This window comes from Neodiprion lecontei, chromosome 2 (assembly GCF_021901455.1).
Source record: "Neodiprion lecontei isolate iyNeoLeco1 chromosome 2, iyNeoLeco1.1, whole genome shotgun sequence".
Lineage (NCBI taxonomy): Eukaryota > Metazoa > Arthropoda > Insecta > Hymenoptera > Diprionidae > Neodiprion > Neodiprion lecontei.
The window spans coordinates 28,464,979-28,489,952 of NC_060261.1; the positions used below are offsets into that span (position 1 = coordinate 28,464,979).

General features: G+C 38.3%; 2 protein-coding genes across 2 annotated transcripts in view; one reads left to right on the forward strand and one right to left on the reverse strand.

The window, feature by feature from the left end:
* The window catches only part of LOC107218773 (kelch-like protein diablo), a 137,134-nt gene that overhangs the window by 12,602 nt on the left and 99,558 nt on the right, over positions 1-24,974 (forward strand). The window lies entirely within an intron of this gene.
* Positions 15,384-24,974, reverse strand: part of LOC107218772 (protein odd-skipped-related 1) — a 31,437-nt gene continuing 21,846 nt past the window's right edge. Inside the window, exon 6 of the mRNA XM_015656770.2 lies at positions 15,384-19,183. Within this exon, the coding sequence (XP_015512256.2) occupies positions 18,897-19,183 (287 nt within the window). The 3' untranslated portion in view covers positions 15,384-18,896. The remainder of the gene's footprint in view (positions 19,184-24,974) is intronic.

Consider the following 24,974-nt stretch of genomic DNA (forward strand, 5'->3'; position numbering starts at 1 on the left):
TTGATCGTTGGCTTCAATCTCGTCTTTTTATTCGCTCATCGAATCGATGTGTATAGAGTTATATGTGCGTTAATATACCCGTTCCAACCGAAGCGTTGCTGAACCGGAGATTCGAGGGAAAATTCGAACGGGTACCAGATGCCTGCAATCGGTTCACCCCCTCCTCCCTTCCTTTCCCGTCTCTCTCTCTCTCTCTCTCTCTCTCTCTCTCTCTCTCTCTCTCTCTCTCTCTCTCTCTCGCTTTCTGCCTCGTTCGTTTCATCTTTATAGAATGCATGAGACGTCGATACGCACGCGTGTTGTAGTATAATAATAATAACGAGAAAGCGGAAGTCCAGACTCGAATTGACGTCTATATATGTATAATATTCAAATATGCGAATCGTCCAAGCGCGCAATTTGCCAAAAATGGGTCAAGACTCGACTGCGGCCCGTACCATGTTCATTTTTTACTTTTTATATTTGCAGGTTGCGAGTCGCGTGCTCAGTGACTGGCTAAATGGACAAACCGCGAAAAAAGGTGAGCATAAATTATCACGATCGGAAAAAACTTCGACTTCGGTCATCGAGATAATTAAGCCGAGTCATCTTGATCGTCGTAAACAGTAACGATCGATTGGGTGTTGAAGATTTTTTTAACTTACTGTCAACGTGAGTTCTCAAATTTCAGGCGAATCACAATATTGTAGAAAAATGAGTTTTGGATATTTTTTTTTAGGCTTACGCTTACACGAAATTGATGTGATTTGATTTGATTTGTTGGTTAGAGATAAATTTAGGGAATCTCAAAACCCCTTCAAGAGATACTATAAAATTGATTTTAATAGACTCGTTTATCCTCCTCGCAAAATCACAATGATTTTAAAAAAGTTTTTATTTGGCAGTTTGTAAGAAAATTAGTTATACATTCCCATGCCCATTTTCGTTTCTCATCTTTGTTTCTCCATTTTGACCAATCTTACATTTTCCATTTTCTCGTTTAGTGTAAGAAAATGTTGCAGTGAACGCTTGAAATTTCAACACTATACGTGTCTCAAATAATCGGATGTTAAAAGGTTGAATTTCAAAACATTCAAGAACGTCGGTGAACTTTCATGACACGAGTCACAATTACGTACCGCAAGTTCAATTATAATTTAGGTTGATCAGTCTTAATTGCCTCAGACGAATATTTCCGAAACGAAAAGTGTTACGAAAAAAGTTTTACATAAAACTTGTAAAGTATTAAGGAGGAAATATGATGCTGATATGGATCGACTTATGGATTTTGGCACTTTTGAGATTTTGAAAGTCGCGACTGATTTCAGGTACGGGACACGTGTTTTTAATATGAACAGCCGATAGCTAGATCATAGATAAATTTGAGAGATGATTTGAAAAATGGTCTTCTTTTTCTTTATTGAATTCTTTTTATGCCATTACAGCTTGTATATAATATTCTTTACAATTTTCTTTTGGATCATGAATTATGATCGCAAACTTCTTGTTGTGAAAAAATCGACTGATCCAATCCGACCCTTTAGTTGTTTTCTTCATTCAACTTCGCGGAGGGCACTTAATTTCTGATTGATCAATATTCATACAAATCATACGATTTGAATGAGAATAAAAACTAAGAATCAGTAGTTACTTGTCAGAACAGAGCTCGAAAATAATCTTCCAAAGTGAAAGCTATTTTTGACCGATGTTTTTTTTATTCTGTATCCCATTTCTGAACCCACTCTATAAAAGCTTCTGGGCTAATAAACACAGCCCGTGATAATTTCCTTGCCAGACAAACATCGTTCCGTTCGCCATAACCACAACAGAGCATCGATATTCCCAAAATGTTGTGTTCAATTTTGAAATTTTTTATTTATTCAACAAAACTTTCTCCACAGTCCGAGTGTGAGTCCTGGTGAAATGCCAGTATCTGAAGGGCGACGTAACGTCTACGAACGACGGAGTTAAGGAGCCTTGAGAAAGAGAAGCTGACCTTGTTTTATCAATATTTATCACCTGAGTGGCATCTCGTTGGCTACAGGTTCTCTGAAAGCAGCTGTCCGGTTCCTCCGGGTCCTGTGGGCCTCGGGAATGGCGATAGGTGGGACAGGTTGCATCGCGTGTCGCCGGGCAGTCTCTCGCTTGCGATTTGCAGCCTAGGTGGACGTCCAGATCGGATTATCCCTCGCCTTTCACCCTCTGTCGTCTCAATTTTGGGAGCGTGATTGATTTCTCTGAGTAGTAAGCCTAGGCCGGTCCTGGATGAAGGTTCTTGCAATATTATTGGCAGTTTCGGTAAAATACCGTTACAGGAATCTGTATCCAGTGCCGGCATTGTATTGCTACTTCTCTGCGTAGGCATTTGCGCCTGTTAATAATAAGTCGTATATTTTTCAGACATTGACCACCGTTGTTCAAAACATTGCAGTAACCCAGTTTTAGGTTAGTTTCAGTCGGTGATCGTCCAGAGTCCTGATGCACGCGCTGTAGGGACGGATTAAACGGTGTGGAACCGTATACAAGCAATCCGAAGTAATAACCGGCCGTCGTATCGCACCAGTTGGTTAATTAGGTCTTAAAAACAGTCGGAACCTGTAAAAACTGGGTAATTACAGGGTGATACTCGTCGCAAATGAGAGATACGCAAGCGAACAGTGGATACTTGCTCGTTATTAAAACGAGATAAGACAAATTCCGCAATCTCTTATCCATTTAATGCCAGTACAAATCCCGCGCTCTGAGAGACAAGCAAAACGAGCGCGTATCGAGGTATCCATTTTACTGGTTCAAGTCGCATTCGTTTTAAAACGCCGCCGTATTGAACGGCGAATTTCAAATTGGGAATTGAAGGTATCAGTCGTATCAGTCACAGTCTGTGGAAAATTATTTCCTGAATCTTTATAACTCATAAATCAAACTCCTCAAGATCCTACCATCCCAGAAGCCTACCATGACTAATTGTATAAGAAAGAAGAACAGCTAATAACCTAACCTAACCTAAGCCGCGGTAATAATTTATACCTACAACCACGAAAAAGTCTGATTCATTTCACAGTTGTCATGCGGCACGTAATACCAGACCGAGGATGAAAGGTACAGAGATGGATGTGGGGCCTTGTCCATACATTGAACGGTTAGTGGAGGACCGTCCGATCAGATCACCGCGCATGATTAACGAAATCAGTGCCGCCTCTCGAGCGCAACCTGTTGAGCTCAACCAGAGTCCCGCGGATACAGACGTCAAGCGAGAAAGGAGAACCTGTTGATATACATACTCGTGGCCCGCGCCAAACCAGCAGACCCAGGATATCTTTTCGGAGGGCTCTTAATCTCGGCGTTCATTGTCCGGTACTTGTCCCGTACAATGAGCGTTCCCCACCTCTTGCCCATTGAACGAGGTGCCCAACTCTCAATACCCTTGGGATGCCCATTACCTCATTGTGCGATGCCTAAAAGGGGCCAGATTTTTGAAGGGACGGCTTTGGACCTGCGTCACGTGTTTATTTTACATCAGACAAATGTCGGTGATACCAAACCTTGGCCACCGAATCATTGGGTCGATATGGTGGTATTTTATCGATCTCACTTTGCCCTTATCGTGTGATAAATTTTACGGTGAAACGGTTACTTGGATTTTCACCTAGTAGAACAAGTTGGCGATTTTTATCAAAATCAGTCTCGCTGATTGAATGGAGTTGAATTTCAATATTAGATGTTAACGACTGTTGTGATTTTAGTATGACAGTCGGTGAGTTGATATTCGATGAAGCATGGTTCAAGAATTGACACCAAGTGACTCCATCGGAAAAGGTGTTAATGGCTCTCTCGTTCTTTCGTCTTGCCGAATCATTCCTCAATAACGAGTAAAGTATTCCCGAGAACCAATAAACCGTCAAAAAACGCGCTGTTCAAAGTTTACAAATCGACTAATATTGTGACAAGGAATATCTGGAATGATTTGAAGCGGTGGAGTGTGCAGGAAATGGAGATTCTACGTGAACAGAAACCTACATTATATACCTAACCGGAACAACTTCCGTGACAGTAACTCGTGCATGTTGAAGGGAAAAGAAAAGATGAGGACCAGGTCAAGGAAGAGGAGGTGGAGAAGGACGATTCCTGTAAGGATTTGGAGAGGGAAGTACGCGTGCGCCTATCGGCCTTCTTGGGTGCACATGACCGTCCAGGTAACAACGGGTACCTAACCAACAATCCTTGGTTCAAGGAGCGAGACGCGATGGTGCGAAGGCGCGTGCTCACACCTGCCCTCAGGCCCCGGTTCTCCGGTTGCCTCCTGCCATTTATTACCTTCATTACGCTCATGCCGAGGTCTTCGTCCCTTTTAGATATCACGTTTTCCCGGTAGCATGCCGGGTTCCCCTCGTCGCAGATCTGCTTAACGATAACAATTTGTCCTTGTATGAATAGGTTGAGCGCCCTTGTCTCAAAGAGAGTGAGAGGCTGAAGGATTGTATCGGATAGGAGACTTGACGCAGTTTAAAACCTGATTCGGACTAACAGGACCAAAGGAGAGACATCCCGAAGAGCGTTGTTGGTCATTTTGACGAGACTGTCTGTTCCAGAATACATATCGCGTTGTGATTGAAGCTTTACTCTCACCGTTTTGGCAAAGTGAACACCCTGGTTTGCTCAAGGTGTGCGAGGCAAGTGTTGCTAGCGATGCTTAGGAAACTGAATACCGGTACGTGCACTGGAAGCAAGGGGGAGAGACGACCACCTGACACGAAGAAACAAGAATAATCCGTCGTCGTTGTCGTGTAGGGAGGAGAACATATGCGCGACACCAAAAATGGATCCACTTAACAGACGTTTGCTTAAATGATAGATTTTTCGATGCCAGATGTTGGCGGCATTGTGCGGGCAGACGTTTGACACGGAGCTCGGTTGCTCCGAAGCGTTATTCAGTTCAGTTCCTTGGATCACGTGTATTTCGTGGGTTTTGGTGTAGGGACGATGAGGAGAACAATACGTCTATGATTACAATTGTAAACATTTCCAGTAATTCGTGGCATTGTGAATTCCCGTCTCTTTCTCTCTCCACCGTCCTCACCTTAAGCGCCATAAACACCTACCTCGTTCAGTTCGAGTCTCGAGAGGAAGAATTTAGACCAAGTTTCTTTGCCGGAGTTCACGCGCGGGTCAATGCATTAACATTACAAGACCGAATCTCATTTATCGACCAATTCAGCCTCGGGCTTTTCGTTAAATATGGAAACCGTCCCCGCGTGGAGCCTCGCCTTTTACCCCAAAGGGGTGCGGCCGTTCATATTGTGTCCCTAGGTCCTCTCCTTATCAAAATCTGCATAGCGTTTCTCTCCGCCTCACTCCCTGGGACAGCTGTATGCTAATAAGCGATTTCGTTATTATGTTAAGCGTCCGCCTAAAGTCAATTCGGGACTGTCGTTTCTTTGAAAAGGGGAATGAGAAGGAGACGAGGAAGGAGGAGAGATACAAATACGAGTAAATAAGTAAAGTAAATATGGTGAAGACCGATTAGAATGGCGGCTGAAAAAGTTGGCTCTGATAATAGCCACTACGGACTGAAGACGCCCGTCAAACTCGCAACGAAACTCTTTACCGGCAAATTGTAAATAAACACAAGCTGTAACCACCCACCTTGCCATCCGGCTATCTAACCTACTTCTGAATTTAAACTACGGAAGCCCTCTCCTCGAGGAATCTATACTATTATCTTCAATTACCGGTCAAGCTATAGAAGTACAGTTTTAAAATTGGAAACGTGACTGGCTTTTGGGTAGTTTAAAATTTATGCAACCACTACCGTTAGAGACGGACTACGACGTAAAAAACGCTTACAGCTACGCTTCAATTACATACAATTACATTTTTGCGCACGAACTGTACACCTCAGACCTCCGGTCATCCGTCTCCCAAGTAAGGTTGCGAGAATCCTTTTCCATGGACAACTCGATGTGGCTCTGAGTGACGCCGCAGTGCCAAATTTTATACCCTTTTGCTTTGCGTCGGAATAAAAAATTTTATGCAAAATTTCGTGAACGGTTACACAAAATGTTTGAGAAAATTTATGCGAAGCAGGTATTTTGATAATTCATCGGCTTGCCAATAGATCGAACTAATGCAGTTATTTAGTTGCTATTTGAAATTTCTTAACAATGATACAGAAGTTGTAAATGAAAAACGTAATGCAGTTACACGTACAACGTCTAATTTTAGATAGGAAATACGTATTTTGGATATCAGTAAAGAAAAAGGCGAGATGAAGATATTACCGATATTCTCGATGGAAAAACTCTGATTGATCAGTTTTATTGAGAATTGGTTGACGTTGAAATTTCATCAATCTTAGAGAAATCCTATAAATAACTGATTGTGGTGCAATCGAAGAAGCTCGTCCCCCATAAAAGTACACACAGTATTTTAAAAGTTTCGTAACTTCGGTAGTAATTTCCTATATCTCTTACATTTTTTGCAGATATTTTATGGTACTCATTATGCTGGCAGTGATTTTTTGATAATTTTTTAACGACTGTATAGTAAATAATTTTTTTCTACGCAGGCCCTGTAATTGCATCGAATTTCTCAACTAAAAAATATCCTCAACTAAAAAATATATATAAGAGCGGCTCGTGAGCTCCAAAAATTACCGATAAATAGAAGAGACGATACAATCGAAAAACAGAAAAAATTTCTCTGTATTTTCTTCGTATTTTCTCAGCTTCTATTTCCACAATGCTCTCGATGACTTTTTTAATTCCTCAGATTACAGTTGATGGAAATAGGCTCCTATGCATACATTTTGAAATGATAAACTTTAGAGTTCTAGTAATCACAAAAGAACGAAAAATATGTTCAACTACTCTCTATTTTCCGTTAAAGTTACATCAGCTTTTGAGAAACGCTAAATTCAGTACTTAAGTACACTATACTGAGCCAATTTTCCAGTCGATAATTTTCAATCATCTGCTGTTAAAATATTTATCTTTGTATACAGTTCAAGCTGTTACTTGATTACATTATTCAAGAAAGGCATATGGCAAAAATACTTTCAGAACGTTCTTACTTGATAATTATTCGTCAAAAATAGATCTTTTTTGAGAAAACGTATCTTGCGCAGAAGCAATGAATAAATAAAACATGAAAAATCAAGTCCGTGAATCATTCGTTTGATTCACGTTGTATTGTGAATATGGTAATAAAGGGTAAAAATTTGAGAACCTCAAATTTAAGGAAGGAAGCAGCCTCGGCAACGCAAATTCCAGGGTAAAAACATGGAGATCGTTGACCAGAATCAACCCGACGCGCTGCGATCAATTCAGTTCTTCACCGTGGAATTATCATAACAAAAGCTGGGTAATCGGATCTCGACTCAGGTGGTCCCGCAGGGCGGCGGGTCTGGGACCAGGAAGTGAAAATGAAGATTTTAGAGCTAAACAGGCTCTTCGTGTATATCCATCCGGTAATGACGCGCGCCACGGATGGAAGCCAGTCAGTCAATTGGCTCCAGACGCGACGCATCGCCACAAACAAGATCCCTTCACTCCGGCTATCACACCAGACTCCGCAATCGTTCGAAAAACGCTTCTATTGTTGTATCGTCGTCCGTTATAACCGCTCGCATAGAAAATCGGTAACATATGTTACCTAATGCAACTTAGAGTGGTTAGTTCGGACTACAATTCCGACTCTTACCCCTATACATAGCCCCAGGAGATGCACAATGGAAGATGTTTCCCGTCTTTACCTCGATTCACGCCCAAGATGTTGAAAAAAGAAATAATGATATTCTGCAGATTACACCACGTCCACCCCGTTTCAGAGGGTTAAACGTATAATACTCTTTGATACGATGCGTCAACGAGCCTCGGATTTCAAGACTTCCAAGTCTTTGGTGGACTTTTTCAATTCACGGGACATCGTATTGGCTCCGGATCTCTTTTTCTTGTCACAATTTGACTGTAACCTACGTCAGTGTGGTATCAGAATTGAGTCACAGATCGAGTCTTGGGTCTTCCCGCGGTGATATTTTTACATCGATTCGGGATTGCAGTTAAACGTGAGATTGGAAACGAGATATCTATTTATGCTCTGTGAATAGTTTTATCGTTATATCTTAAATATCTAAAAATTTGTACCTTCAGCTTCGATTAATCCAGTATCATTAATTTCGATTTCCCTGAGTACATTATTTTCCGACAAACTGAAACATTTGGTCAAGTTTTATCACCGCAGTCAGTTATTATTTATTGGCAACAATGCCAGTATTCAAAGTTCAGTTGAAAAATGACTTCGAATTTTCACTATACTCAAAACTTGTGAAAGGTTATGCGTTCGAATGATTTTTGTTGCTCTGCTATTTGTAAAAATCTATCTTCAAAACTTTTTCAAGTAAATCTTACCGTTTGTAGGTACTTTATTCTGTGTTCGTCGCGATTCGAACAGAAGTCTCTATTTTTCTGAAAATTTCATTACTCTACAACACGTGCAGAGTTTTTAAGAGAACGTCGACCAAGTTTTGCACCAAATACTTCCAAATACGATGTAAAACTCTCTCACGTTAAGCGGTGAGATGACATAACGATACTGTGATGACTCGTAGCAGTCATCAGTCAACGATTAGTCAACAATAAAAGCTGGCCAAGCCTTCCCGAATCACTGAAGCACCAATTATTTCAAATCTGTACATCTCGAAAAAAATTCGCATCACCTCCATAACCATCATAACCCATGTTTGACAGGTAAAGCTTAAATTGACAAGCTTGCATGAAAATACTGTTTCAATATTTCCCCTCGCTACGTGTCTGCAGTCATTCGCACCTCCCAATTCCTAGAAACAAATTTCCATCAAATCTGAAGCTTATAATCTGAAACACGGAGACACACGAATCATTGCATCGCGCATGCGCGATGAGTGGAAATACAACGGAGCGCAAAAATTACACGTATCGAAGGGTTGGAAATTTTCTCCAGCAAATCGTCTCGGGTCGGCGATTCCGGCTGATGTTTTTTTCTCCTAGACCGGCATTCATCCCTCGACCGGATCCTAGGCTAACGAGGGTGTCGTCCGGCGCACGACCCACCATGGTCTATAATTTGTTCGACCGCTTACGCCTGCGGTCGGACCTTCCGACCGTCACGCACCACGGCCGTTAGCCTCACGGATGCATACCGATTTCTTAAGCGGTCTTCATTCATATGGAAATAGATTAAACAGCCATCCAACGAACCCGATATCACAGGGTAAATAAAGTAACCGGCCCCAAAGTCTTTTCCATTCTCTCTATCTCTCTGTTCTTATTATATTCTTGCTCATATTTTAGCCTCTATACTTATTTATTTATTTATAATATTATTTCTTTATTTTTATTTTATTTTTTTTTTCTCTTTTAACTTATTATTTCTGTACCTTAGATCTTTATTTTTTACTCACCTTCGTTCTTTTTACTTTCGTCTATTTTTATCTCCCTCTTTAGTTATTCTTTTTCACACTGAGAGAAATTTTTTGTTCCGGTTACCGCTCAGTCCTTAACTATTTTCATTTTTTACCACAATCGATAAATATAGTTCTGGGTAGAAAATGAAAATTAGTTTTCTATCTGTTACCGGAAAGTCTAGTATCCGTTACTATTCTTTCTCGTTACGATCACTGTTGATATATTTTCTTGCAACTGTTGCGAAAATTTAATGCTTGTGCCACAATAAATTAACGTTAAAGTCTTGTTCAACTAAACAAGTAGAGTAAACCTCAAAAACTGATTTTGCGTTGCAATTACCAAAAAAGGATCGACAACAGCGCAAAATGGTTGGGCGTACCTCGTTTTTCGTAATTCCAACAATATTCAAACAGTTTTTTTTAACGATACCTGATTTACTGCATTTTTCTACTTACTACAACAAATGAAATTTTTCTCAGTGCAACCTTAATTTTAATGTATTTTAATTTGTTGTTGGTTTTATTGTATTTTATACCTATACAGATGTTTGTCTCAGGGCAAATAAACGCTTCTATCTATCTATCTATCTCTCTTTGTTATAATATTCTGCTTTACAGCACCATTATATGAATTTGTTAATTTTAGTATTATTTTTCCTGTATTTATTTATTTTTTTCTTTGTCAAAGGCTTACCATGGCATAATTATACTAATCTATCAATCAATAAATCAATCTTTGTTTCCTGTTTCTGATCCCCTTTGCTCGAACTCGTCTCACGAGGCACTTTGTTACTCTCCCTGATTCTCAGGGAAAACACTTTGCTTCGAACGAGGCGGAGCAAAAAAGCATTTTGCATTGATTTGCGACTCCCATGTGAACTATCATCGTTTATCAATAATGAATTTGCTTGTCTCATAATGTTACTTCAGGTTGAAATGGACGCTCTGGGAACTCTTGGGTTTTTCTACACCTATAATACCGTGTTCGAAACTTAACTAACCGTGAAATCATTACGTGCAGAACGTAAATGGAACGGGGAATTACGGATCTTTTCAACCGTTAAATTCTATTCGTTGCCGCTTACAGCGGATAATGTTATTCAAAATCTGATTGCGAGTAAAATAAACCTGTACTAGTCAGTGATTATTCTGTGAAAATTAGAATGATTCAACGTTAAGGGAACGTCCTTAACGAACTTTGATTTCATTGATTTTTCAATGATAAAATTAAATAATCAAATTGAATAATTCGGATACCGCGTTAAATTGAAATACTAAATACTAACTATGAGCATTTTTAAGAACAAAAATTGGTTATACCTCTTTTAGTCCATTTTGCATTGTGAGCTTTCGTTCTTTGATGCATGGTCTCTTCTTTTATAATACAAACAATGAAACTATACTCATAAATAATGATCAATTTCAAACTACCTCCTCAACACAGAACCAACAAAGAAACGCAAAAATACTCAAGTCACAAATTCCGATCGATATAATTGCAGAAGTCGCTTGTACGTCTCATTCCATTGCAGACGGTCTTTTATATTTTCCTGCAATGGATGCATTGCGCTACGTGTGTTTTCAAGTTTTATAAATAGAAAAGAAAAATTGATTTTTCAAACTTTTATAAACTTTTAAACGCACCACGCGTACAAACGTACACGTAATATCGCCACCCATTGCGATCATACCAGCGATATATGCTTGCATACTTGATGAAGTATTGTAGTGTAGGAAAATTCTCTGACATCGGCCAATCGAGTTGGCACGAATGTTTGACACGTGCTTTCGTGTGCTGGCGAGACAAACGCGCCGACGAATTTCAATATCATCATGATCATTATTCTCAGTATCACCATTCTAAAAAATACTGATACTCGTCGAATCGCAGAAATCCGGTATCGGAATATCAAGGCGAAAAATTAGGTCAAACTCGTTTACTCAGGTGAGAGTTGATTGCGACGAGGTTTAAACGAGAATTAATGTCTAAATATTCGAGGACACCGTTCTATCAATTCAACTGATTAACCGCGTTTCTTTAAAATTCTGGTTGCGGCGTGCTTTCAAAGAGGCTTTTACGTTGAAAATCGGTCCAGTCGTTCAAGATCAGGTTTGAATCTTGACAGCGTGAGACACGTACTTCAAAAAGGTTCGCTCATGTATCGACAATTAATGTGGAATATTTTGACCAAGGATTGTTAAGAATAGCAAGATAAATAAGACATTTTAATATGGTTGATTTAACACACCATATTTTTGGAAAGTTCGATTAGAAGCTTTTTGCAACACCTGCATGGAAAGTCCATTTCTATGCACCATTTACAAGCACCGAAAGTAGTCTTTTATACACATGTGCGGGAAAAACTTTCGCGCACTGCTAGGGGTGTGAGAAAAAAACCTTCGCACATTGCCGGCGGTATAAGATAAACCTTCGCGCATTGCTAGCGGTGTGCGAAAAAGACGGGCGCGCTTTTATCCACAGTTGCGCATTTCGCAAACAGCTGCACTAGCGCCACCGATGGAATAGTTTGTCACTCTTTGGCGTGCTCGACATCGTCACTGAACAGACATCGTGCCGTGGTTTCGTGTAAAAATAATCGTGCACGTCGGACTTTCCGTTACAGGTGTGGCAAAAAATAGAGTTCGATACTAGTGCGAAAGTTGGCAATGCCTATCTCGCGTGAATGCGCCACACTCGCCCTTCAACTCGTCTACGGGCTCGTGCTGCGCCTTCCGCTTGTGCGGGCATTGCCACCTTCGCGCACTAGTATCGAAAAACACTACGTTGAACGTGCGTAAGGCGTTCCCATTAGCGAACGATGCGGTAAAACGCCGTCAGCGCATGCGCTCAAGACAAGTGCTCGATTTTACACACTACGGTTTTCTTTGGCGCACGCGCTCTTTCGAATAATTCAATTTAACCTGCAAAGCCTGCTAATCAATAACATAAATTAAATTGGAGCTAAAATTATTTTAACTAGTTAATAAAGAACAGAAATTATTTTGACAATTACTTAAAAAGTTATTGAATCTACATTTTTCCAAGTATCCAAAGTGAAGTCAATCTACAACGTTTCCCTTCACTGAGACAAGTTTTTAGTTCCGGTTACCGCTCAGTCCTTAACTATTTTCATTTTTTATCGCAGTCGAAAAATATTGTTGTAGGTTGAAAATGAAAATTTGTTTTATAGCTGTTGCCGGAAAGTCTAGTATCCGTTACTATTCTTTCTCATTACGATCGCTGGTACTATATTTTCTTGCAACTGTTGCGAAAATTTAATGCTCGTGCAACGATAAATTGACGTTAAAGCCGTATTTAACTAATAAAGGTAGAGTAAAACGAAGAAACTGATTTTGCGTTGCAATTAGCAAAAAAGGATCGACGATAGCGCAAAATGGTTAGGCGTACCTCGTTTTTCGTAATTCCAACAATATTCAAACAATTTTTTGTAACAAAACCTCTTTTACTGAAGTTTTCTAGTTACTGTGACAAACGAAATTTTTCTCAGTGTTTAACAAGAATTACGTACGGTCTCAGAGCCATGGTGGAGATTTTTCCCTGCAGTTTTTGCGGTCTATAAACAACGGGTACATGTTTATTTGAAAACAATACAGCCGTGACCCTTTTTTGCTCAGTGTACGTAGCATAGCGCACGAGGGGGGAAAGCCGTCAACTTTTTCCTTAATGAATAGTTTACCGGCTTGGCTCATCAGCCGTAATCAGGTACCGTTTCGAAGACCGTTGATTGCCTAGCGAGGCACAATTACGTATGAATATTAACCCGCGTACAGCTCGTTATGCCTCTGCACGATTTTACCTTATACCAGGTTTGTTTTAGTCGCGACTTTTAACGACCCATTATTTTAGGGCGGGATTTGGAGAGCCTAGGGATTTGAATACGTTCGACTCTACCCACGCGTGTCTACGCGATGTGTGGAAGTGTGTATGATTCTAAAAAATTGCCTGCCTACTCTTATATAAATTATTATCGGCCGTCTCTAAGGGGGCGAGCAAACCCTGCACGGTTATCGTTAGCCAAGGTAATCGCGAGCAGCGTATTCACGTGTTCGTTTCTTGGCTTATATTTGCCAGCTAGACGATAATTTTGTGTTTCGGTCAAACAACGAATGTGATTATTACATCGTTCCGTGGTTAATTAGCGAGGATAATTATCATGGCTAATTAGACTGCCGGGAAACCACGTATATTCATATTCGATTTCTTCACTACCACTCCACGACTCACTGGCTTCGTAGATTGCTCAACCTGCGTTACGCCGATAATGAGACCCGGCAGAGAAGACGAATGCTTTTGGCATCCTGATTCTCGCCATTTCGTAAAGCTCAACAAATGAAGCAGGGTGTCATTCGCGGTCGGAAAATGAAAAACTTAAACACACATTCGTGAACAGATTATTCTTATTTTGAGAAAAATTCGATCGGACGAACGACGATTAATTCGCTTTTTCCTCATCATCAGCCGATCACCGATGACATTTATTGGAAAACAAGCATTTGCAGATAATTTTCGTGATCTATTTTCAATTATCCGTATTTGAGTTTTCTTTTTTTCTCAAATTCAGGAACCAACCTGAATTATATGGAAGATGAAAATTTTATGACACCTAATTTTTAATGTCACTTATATTGCGGTTTTAACATTTGCTAGACAAACAAATCTTAACAAACATTCGACGAGTCACGAACAGTTGAAAATTGGAATTTTTTGAATGATGGTTGTAAGTCGTGAATAATTAATAGACCATATTTACATATGGATTTGCATACGCGACGGTAATTACACGGACAACACTATTTGGAGTGAAAATCACTTTGATTGCGGTTTTTTCACAATTTTCGCAATTCCAACTCCAAAAAAGATTTCAGATTATGGATACCCGAACTTTTGTATACCTACGTATCAGAATTTTTTTGCTTCTGCAATTCTCTTTTCCAAGCAATTTAGCTTTTTCGGAAATTGATCACGATGTAAATGAAGCTATATTTTCCTCATTTGCCAAAATTGAGTTAGGCTGGGCGTCGTTGATTTGGTAGCAACAATCACGTGATTAAAAATCGGAAAATCACTTATTTGTGGATGATTGAGTGTAAAACAGCCTTTGCCCGTTTCAAGTATGTTACATTCTTGTTTACCGTCGAGGCCCACAATAATGTTGATAAAAATGTACTCAACTAAAATGGACTAACTGAATTCTTGACTAAGGTCGCAGCAAGAGTTTAAAGTATGAAAAATCATCAAGCACCCTGTGCAATGAGTTATCCGTAAATAATCCACGACTAGGTGTTGTGTGGTTCAACAAAGCTGGCATTGTAAAAAATTGTGTGAAACGTACGAAATAATTAAGGAAAATAACAAATATCTCGTAGGAAAAACAATTTTATTCAATCAATATCTTCTTCAGCAATAATAAACATATTTTTTGGTTCTGGTTTCTTTTTCATCGATTATTAACATTAATCATCTCTCGCTGCAATATCAACTTATCCAACTATCTATATCATAGTACAATCATAATTATAGTAATAGTAATAACCTTCATTTAACACTCTTAATCGTGTAATGATATACATAATTGGTGAAATAATAATAGTAATAGTAATAATAATAATAATAATAATAATAATAATAATAATAATAATGATAATGATAATAGTGATAATGATAACCATGTTTCCTCGTGGTATCGTAATTTTCAAATTATCATTCTAAAGTCATGTTCTCCGTATCAACAATTAAACTTACTCAACTTATATTTTATATTACAATATCAGCATGAAGCTGTCTAATTTTTTTTTGCTTATTTTAATTAACTTTTCTTTGTTTCAAATTTGTCTTGTAACTCTCACTTTCTCACTCCCTTCCTGTCCTTCAAATCTTCACCGTTGTAACGTAATTAAGTTTCACAGGCATGATACACGCCAAGTAACGTGCATTGGTTGATTTTTATTACATTCAATTTCCCGCTTCATAAAGTTATGCCGGAAAAAAAGGAAGCGAGAGAGAGAGAGAGAGAGAGAATAAAAAATCGTCGCACACCGTCGATGCTAGAAAATCATGCGTATTATATTGAATACGACTCGTACCCGTCATACTAATTTTTTCTAATCGCGCAGACTCGCCGCTTCCATTAACCGATCAACAATTACGACGTCAAAATATGAGGGATAAATTTTGCTCTCAGCTCAGCTATGCTTAGCTATTAAACCTATAATTTACAGTATATATAATTTTAATTTTTTGTTTTTTTTCTTTTCTCTTATACTGCTAATAAATATCATCGTCAATATCTAATAATCGTTCAATTGTTAGTACATATATTTAGGATTGCTTTTCTTTTCTTTTTTTTATTTTTTTATTTTATTTTTTTTTTTTTTTTTTTGCTTTGCATATCTTTTTCCCATTCTCATTCGCTTTCGATAATGCCATTTTTCTTTTTTCTTACCAAATTTTACCGTTAATTAATTTTCTATAATATTCAATACGATATCCTGTTAATAGTGTTAATGATAATGACAATAATGATAATAATGATGATGATGATGATGATGATAATAATAATAATAATAATAATAATAATAATGGTGTTGAGAATAATATTAATTCTATACAATCTGTGGGGGTGCGAATTTATGCATCCAATATGCGTGTGGCGTATAACTACGGGGGCAGGAAGGGTAAATGAGGGTTGTTGATTGAACGTTATTATTAAATACTACATTGGGTCGAAAATCCCAGCGCCGTTTTTCTGGCTCCAGGCTCAACTTAGAATTATCTTTGGTCCTCTAGCCGTTATGATTTTCTGCCAGACAGTAAAAATTTCGATACGTTGATCACGATCAATCCGCCGTTCATTTCGACGCTATATAGAATTTCAATATTATAATCACATTATATTGTGCATATTGTAACGTTGAAGAAATTATAGCCGTACGAATATATCGCTTTAGTGTTTTATAATTATCATTTACAATATTATTTATTCAACGACGATTATATCGGTTTTTTTTTATAGGTATATTGTACAAATTAAATATTTACGAAGTTAGATTGAAAATATACATATGTTATATGTATATATAATATATATATTATCATTGGTATTATTACTATTATGCACTGATTTATGGGAAAGTTGGCTATCCTGATGAAATCGTCGTTCACATTTTTTTCCCATTACGTATTTACACTCGTGTGTATTTGTATATTGTAATAGACGATTTTTCACAACTGCCACCGTTCCTCCGTAATACGAAACATAATTTATTTCTTGCGAGACAAAAAAAAATGAAAAAATAATAAAAACAGGGAATTCAACCGTATGCCGTAAGCATAGTCGGCATCCTTACGAAATTCCGTTGTTAAAAATTTAAGTAAAATTAAGACTTATCGTTCAGCAAACGGGCATATAACGACAGGGGGCTCTGAGTTGTTTTTGCATACGAATTTCTCCGATTGCTTGGTTCAATTTTCCCCTATCTCCACAGACGTTATTAAATCCCTACATATTTTTTCCCCGTTGAATCGTGTTTAGTTTGGTACAAGAAAATTTACACCGATACAGAAGGAAAGACGGCAATCGCGGATCACCCTGTAGTTACGAAACGCTCTTCGTAGGTTACGCAATTATAAATTACAAACAGGGATTTATAAATTTATTTTTTCAAGTCTATAACGCGTCGCATTTTGTGATCCCTCATCAGACGGATCGCTTTGGCTTGTAACGGACCGCGTGTGTGATAATCGCAGGTAACTGGTCGGCCAATCGCCTGGTGATATTTGTTCCTCTGCCTTTCTCCGCAATCAATGGCTTACGAATTTGGTTCGCATACGTATTTTATATCGACGATTTTTCCGTGATTATTCGTAAATGTATGATTATGTATAGTTACGGCTTTGATTGTGTGCATACTGTATATATTCGGATATACGTCAGTACATGCGCAATAAATATAGGCATATGGCATTCAGGTATGCTCGTGACATTATCACTCAAGGCACACTAGATATGTATACGATGTGGTCCACGTCATTCGTCGTCCGACCGGCTATCCAATAACTCCTTAATCTTTCACGGGAACGCAGGAAATTTATACGCTTCGTGTATGAATAGTTCGAAGCGAGAAAATATATGCCGAACGTAGCTAGGAATGTTTAAAAATTATTTATATTATATATTAGGGTGATCCTTAGATATTTCAAATATAATTTCCTAATATTTGCAAATTTTTATCTCAACTCTAACTTGTGCCTCAAAGAGGGTGGAATCCATTCAACCCCTTTCAGGGACATGTCAAATCTGCCCAATGAATTTAGATGAAATTTGGTGTAAGGGGATTACTTGGGTAGCTGATTAAGAGTCAAAATTCGAAATTAAAAAATTCAAAATGGTTGATCCATTATGGCAACATCGAGTGACTGTTAGGGTTTTGGTTCACCGTATTGGATCCGTTACTTTGAATTTTCAAATTTTGAGTTCTGGATCGTAATCAGGCATCCAAGAAATCCCCTTACACCAAATTTTATCCAAATCCATTCGATAGATTTGACGCGCCCCTGAAAGGGTTGAATGAGGAAATCCACTTTCTTGGAGGCACGAGTTAGAGTTGAAATGAAAATCTGAAAAAATTAGGGTATTATTTTTGAATCACGTGGAGCCGATCAAAATTCAAAAATGACCTTTTTAAGGACCACCCAAATATATATTTACACAGAAATTAGATCGTGATAGCTGACTTCCTATACTGTTCCATACAAAACATGCCAATTGTATATGATTACGTCTATGCAGCGTATTACACGATAACAATTATCGATATCAATTCATAATATAATTGTGTGGACGGTAATTAATTGCGATTGTACGTTTAAAAATCTGTACATTGATATGTACATATATGTATATAATATATACGTACATAGTGAATCGCTAACGAGTGAATAGTTTGATCCGCATGCGCTAAAATTGACGAGCAAGCTGAGCAGTTGTTTCGTCAGGGTGACCAACATTAATAAATTCAGACGACAGGTCCCCGCTATGTACGTCACCTCAAAAATATTGGTCACCCTGACAAAACAACTGCCACTCGAATCTTAGCGCATGCGTGTCGAACCGCGCAGCCGTTAGGAATTCACTCTGTACTTATACGTGTAAATGAGATTCCTAACACAATTGCCAATGTGCCAACGACTCGCCGAATTAACCGGTTAATTCCCAGATCATCAACGCTTGTGCATTTTCCTAATTTACCCATTATTCCGAAGCTTCGTCACGGTTGACCATTCTCGCTATTCATCTCAGGTCGCCACCGCCGCAGGTATAAATCGTAGCATCTCCCTTTTCCTTCAATATTTTCAATGAAATTGAAACCAAAGGTTGAAAGGAGGAAAAACAAAAGGCAAACTTTATCCCCCTTTCCTTTCTTCTCCGGGCTCATCTCATTCGCTCCCTTCGTTATCGGTTCAGCTTGTTTCGGGTACATCTGCGATCATGCGACGATCCGTGGTAGGCGAGTGTGTTATTTGTAGGGAACCGGAGGGCGGCAGCGACAGTGAACGATAATCCAAAGCTGGAGCAGCGGGATGCTGGCCTTCGCGATGCCTCCGCAGATCCACCTTCCTTTGGAACGCCTTGTCGCACAAGCCGCACTGGAACGGTTTGTAACCGGTGTGCTTGCGCATGTGCGTTATCAAGTTACTGCTCTGGGAAAATGCTTTTCCGCAAACGACACACTTGTGGGGTTTTTCACCTGCAACAGAAAGCAACGCGATCGCGGTGGTTAAAAGTCCGTCTACGTGAGACTCGACGCTTTAATGGTACGCAATGGTCTATAAATAACGATTAACCGAGAGTTGCTGCAACCGTGAGAGGGCGCAGCGCCAGTTTCCACCTACCGGCAGAGGGGTGAACTACCGAGCGCATAAATTACGCGATAACCTTGCACAGATAGAATGTCACACTCGGGTGAAAAAGTATTCTCTCTTGTTCGAAGAGGGGTGAGAAAAAGCTGTGCATACACACGTATTTCGAATACATACGTCAAACGTCGTAACGTCATGTGTCAAGTTTTAGGTGGAAATGCAAGCAATCGAAACAATGCACATACACAAAGTGTGCGTGCGAGTGTGCATAAGCCGAACAGGTTCTCAGTGCCGGTTAGTCGTCGTATTGACACATGAAAATGCACAATATCTTTTTCGACATGAACATTTTCGTTTTTATCATTTCTCATTCGAGATCACGTCTCTCTCCAAACAGTCTGACAAATCATGTTTTTCGCTAATACATTTATTGTTAAGCATGTATATTGGTACAGGTATTAAATTTTGTTTGCAAGCTCGTTGTAAAATAGCTAATCTGAGCCCAATGCCGATAACAATAACGACAACATCAGAGTCGTTGTTCAATACAACTTTGATTTGTCGCTGTTGTTGCAGTTAATATTTGTATCTTTTCTCAATTTTCTTGAAAAATTTATGTTATTCCGTGAGTACGTCGGATACAATTGGCCGAGTCGCAAAGTCAGATACAGATACAGTACGCGTACAGTATGTACGGTATGCTTGTACATTAACCATGCGGGTGTATAAGTATAGGTTTATTTTTATACGGAGTAATTAGCACACGATGTTGTATGATACTTTGGTTGTTATTGTTTCTTTGAACGAGGCTATCCTAACGCAGCTGAGCTAACCAATTAATCTTTGAGCTGCCGCGCGTACTTACACACGTCGTATGTACGTACATCTACGTACATCCAGTGAATGTAAAATATCCGCGTAACAGACGGACGTAGGCGTAGCCTATAAATCTTGCGATTCACATGGTAAGTCCGTAGTTTTCTTCGAACGTAATTAAATTCGTAATAGGAACAAATCGATATACGGCTCCCGGTTTAACTTATGCCCATATCAAACGATAAAATTTCCCATTTCCCCTCAATTTCCGTATTACGCATCGATATATCGACGGACAGATATTTAATATTCAAGCTGGGAGGAAGGGGGTCAATTAAATCTAGCACAGAAGAAACCCGGTATAACTAACTCTACGTAACACTTGTCTATACATTCGTGAGCGAAGAACAAATTCAACTGGTTTTTTTTTTTTTTTCAACTTTTCATTGTTGTCATTATTATTATTATTATTATTATTATTATTATTATTATTATTATTATTATTATTACTTATTTTCTAGCCTACAAAATGTTTCGACGAGTATTACAACCGTGCATGTTCCCATCAACTGCAGCGTCTGAAGTCATGCCGACGTTACAGGTATGTAATATAACAAATCCACGTTATACAGGGATTGTTATTCGCGACGCGACAGACGGTATCGACTGAAAAAATATGTATATATGTATACATATATGTATGTATGTGTGTATGTATACGTACACCAGAGACCGAGTCTTTAACGATCTCAAAATAAGCTTGTTTTTTCTTTATTTCTTTTTTCTCTTCCTTCCTTTCCGTTTATCTTGTTCTTTTGCTTGTGCTTCTTTCTCTTTGTTCCGCGCATACTTTCGTCTTGTATCATTTTCACGCCCGAGCGGCTGTAACACAGTTTCCATCCACGAGTATTTTTTATCCGAATCGATTGGGGTAATCCTCTTATCATCTAAGACGCGCGAAATCACTTTGAGTGATAAAATTAATTTTGAATGAAAAATTTATCGACCACTCGACGTTTTAATGGAATTAATCAAGTTCCATCGATTGATTCGTTTTTGCAGAAGTTACGATGAAACTATTATTTCCACCTGTACGAACGTAGAGACAGTGATACGCACACGCTTTTAAAGAATACAAATTCAAGTCACTTTGTCTGACTAAGAAAAACACAAGGCACTTCGTCTCGCAATCGCAACCTGACGAACGAATCGTATTCCGCAGTGTAATTATTTTATGCACTTACTTGTTAATTCCCTTATATTATTTCGTCTCCTTGATAATAACTAGATTATACAACCGAGTTTCTGTTGCGTTTTCATTTTATGAAAATTGAATTACTCGTGGGAACAATTAAAGCAGCTGCCACGTGATACGATATTTCTGACCATTGCAAATAATTGTTACACATGATGCTGGTGTTCGTATAATAATTGAAAAAACAATTAGAGACTCGAGTCGACCTTCGCGTATAATCAATCTTAGTATACATGCATACGTGTGAATGGATAAATATATGGTTAGATAAATGTACACAGATAGTTAGATGTAAATTTATTACGTTGGATAACATGTGTGAACAGATAGACGGAGAGTAGACATGAAAGGAACAAGAGAAAAACATGAGATATATAATAGGGAAGAAAAATACTGAGAACAGAACACATACGGTCTGTACACTGACAATGAGAAAAATTTCATTTGTTACAGTAACTAGAAAAATTCAGTAAAACAGGTATCGTTGAAAAAACTGTTTGAATATCGTTGGAATTACGAAAAACGTGGTACGCGTAACCATTTTGCGCTATCGTCGATCCTTTTTTGGCAATCGCAATGCAAAATCAGTTTGTAAGGTTTACTCTACGTTTTTAGTTCAATAAGGCTTTAACGTCAATTTATTCTTGCACAAGTATTAAATTTTCGCAACAGTTGCAAGAAAATATAGCAACAGTGATCGTAACGAAAAGGAACGGTAACGGATACTAAACTTTCCGGTAACAGCTAGAAAACTAAATTTCATTTTCTACCTGGAACTATATTTTTCGATTGTGGTAAAAAATGAAAATAGTTAAGGACTGAGCGGTAACCGGAATTAAAAATTTCTCACAGTGTAGTTCGTAATAGCGTTGAAATTGAGACATGCGTGTAACGAAAAAATTGCGATATAACAGCAATATATACAGCAAAAAGGTACAAGAATAAAAATAAATGATATAAGATAATTGATAGTAAAAATAAGTGAAAATTTCTGGAAATACGCTCGAAGAATTTAGGAGTTTGTCGTTCGATTAAATGCTACGTAAATCGTAACGCGTTATCTGTCAAACGGTGTGTGTTTACGTAAAAATTGTAAGGCCCTTTCACAGGCTATGTTTACTCGTCGTATCGTTAAATCAAATTAGTTTACGACTTTTTATTCGAAGGGATATAATATTATACGAGCACCGGCACCTTCCTCCTCTCCTCTCGCCTCAACGTTCGAACGCATGAGGCCATTATTACCCCGGTAAATGGTCGAACAATTACATCATCAATCAATGGTGTTGTTGCCAGGTACGAGAGTGGCTTGAAAAAAAAAAAAAAAACGGGGGTCCCCGGTAAATCGTTATCTCAACATCCCAAAGGCAGTGACTCTGGCATCCCAATTTTATTGTTAGACAAAGATCTATTTCTTCTTTTTCGAATTGCTCGCATTAAAAAAAATAAAAAAAAATAAAAAAACAGTCAGTCGTACCTCGCCATCTCATTATCGCGAAATTACTACGAAAAAATACGAAGGAACGAAACAGCCACGTTCGTATGTACTCGGCAATTAACGTAATTAATTGTCAACGTGGATTCGACGTTCCCCTTCCCCATATAACGCCGCCATCGGTGTACCTATTGTCACTCACCAATCAAGAGAAGTCCAGTCGAATAACAATAATATTTTCAACTCGCCACCTCCGAGGGCAAACAATCGCTAATAGCATTACCTGCATAATAAGTGGATCGCTTTTATGTTGCATGTGTATACACGCGGCTTCTCTCGCCCCGCTAGCCGGTGTTATATTATACCTGACAACTCACCTACAACAATTGTTATCGTTCGTCATAACCTAGACAATTTTGGTATCGTAATCGCCGCGTTCCATAAGTCACCGGACAATTTTCTGATCTGAAAACGGAATGAATGCCATGCGTTGTTGCGTACTGAAACGAATTGCAGTTTTTTTTCTTTCGAGTTTTCACGCACATTTTTTTTTTTTGCATACCCTCCGGAAATAGATAGGTTTATGTTTCACGTGAAACGGTACACAACGTGTCACGGTTTTCTCAATAATGATCACGACGAATCAGGAGAGTTGTAAAACACGTTCAAAGCGTTTTGAAAATTCTGTGATTTTTCTTCCTGTGTTACGCTAAGAACGCGTTATAGGTTTATTATGTATGACGGAAGTCGTCAACGCGTCACGTCGCGATGATCGAGCATTAAAAGTGTTTCAGAAATACAACGAATTACGGTATCGCATATGATTGTGTTTTTATCTCGTAATAAAATTGAAAAATCTTCACTGCCGTATGACGCAAATATTCTTCGATGACGCCAACGATGCTCCGTTGTTTCATCGTCTAAGATAATACGATCGTTTGTAAGTAATACCGCAGTCGATTGGCGTCAGAGAGTTTCATGATTTAGCTTTGGAACGCCTTTTGTAATCAACGTATCAAAATAGATGAAGTCAGCGATGACGATACGTCTTTAACTCACATAGAAAGCTTTGTTAGCCGGTTTATCTGACGAGAATGGTATCCCAGATCGATCTCTCCGATTTGATTTCTTTTGCAATATGTTATACTAGACTAAAAACTGAAAGACATGTATTTTTTTTTGTTTTTTTATCTGCCATTGAACACTTTGAAGGGGGTGAAACTATCGTTCAAAGTAAGCTAGGAAGTCAGGGGACTTTACGCTTTTTAAAAAGCAATTATTATGTAGAACATTTTATGGTGGGAGCACAATATTTTTTTGTAAATAATAAAATTAAGGACACGGTTGTTACGAAATTGCAAAAAAAAAAAATAGTTATTAAATTAAATATATACTTATAAATACGAAATCTCAATTTTTATTTAGTCGGTTTAATGAAATAATACTTTTTTTATGGTATTATCAAAATATTGTATACCCTTGGTAGATTCAACTAAATCGCTGCATATAACAGTCCACTAAATCTATTCGGTGGATAAAGATTACTCAAATTTACGAAATCATGAAAGCTACTAATTGATTGCCGCTGTCAAGTAATATGTAACATCGTGAATCTGTAAAAAAAATTTGTTGTAGCGGCAAAAAACGTTTCTCGCAAGACAAGTAAGATGAGCACTTATTAGAACGGACTCCAAGCATTAAGAATTAATCTGGTATATTCATCGGAATTAAATGATTCGTGGTTTAATAGCATTGAATCAGCCTGTTAACTCATAATGGTATATTTCTCTGTCGTCATATTGATGTAGCATAAATTACAATTAAACGGACAATTTTTGCAATTACAACGATTAAACAGTTATTTTTCAACATTAACTTTTTTCAACGTTTGGCGCAACAAAATATATCGAATTGCCGCGCCAAACCTTTCCTTATACATTACTGAAACACTTTGTTTTCCGCGCATTATAAAATCAACAAAACTTTTTCGTTGTGTGAAAATAATGTTGGAAATTTTCGAAAAAACGAAATTTTCAGAACTGAAAGGCTTATTGCACAAATGCTTCTGTCAAGTCAATCAATCGTGAAGTCGGAGATGTTTTTTCACGTTTCATTTAACCATAAGTGTATCGTGCGTAGTACGTTGTGAATCCTCTTCCGTGTATTTGAAATT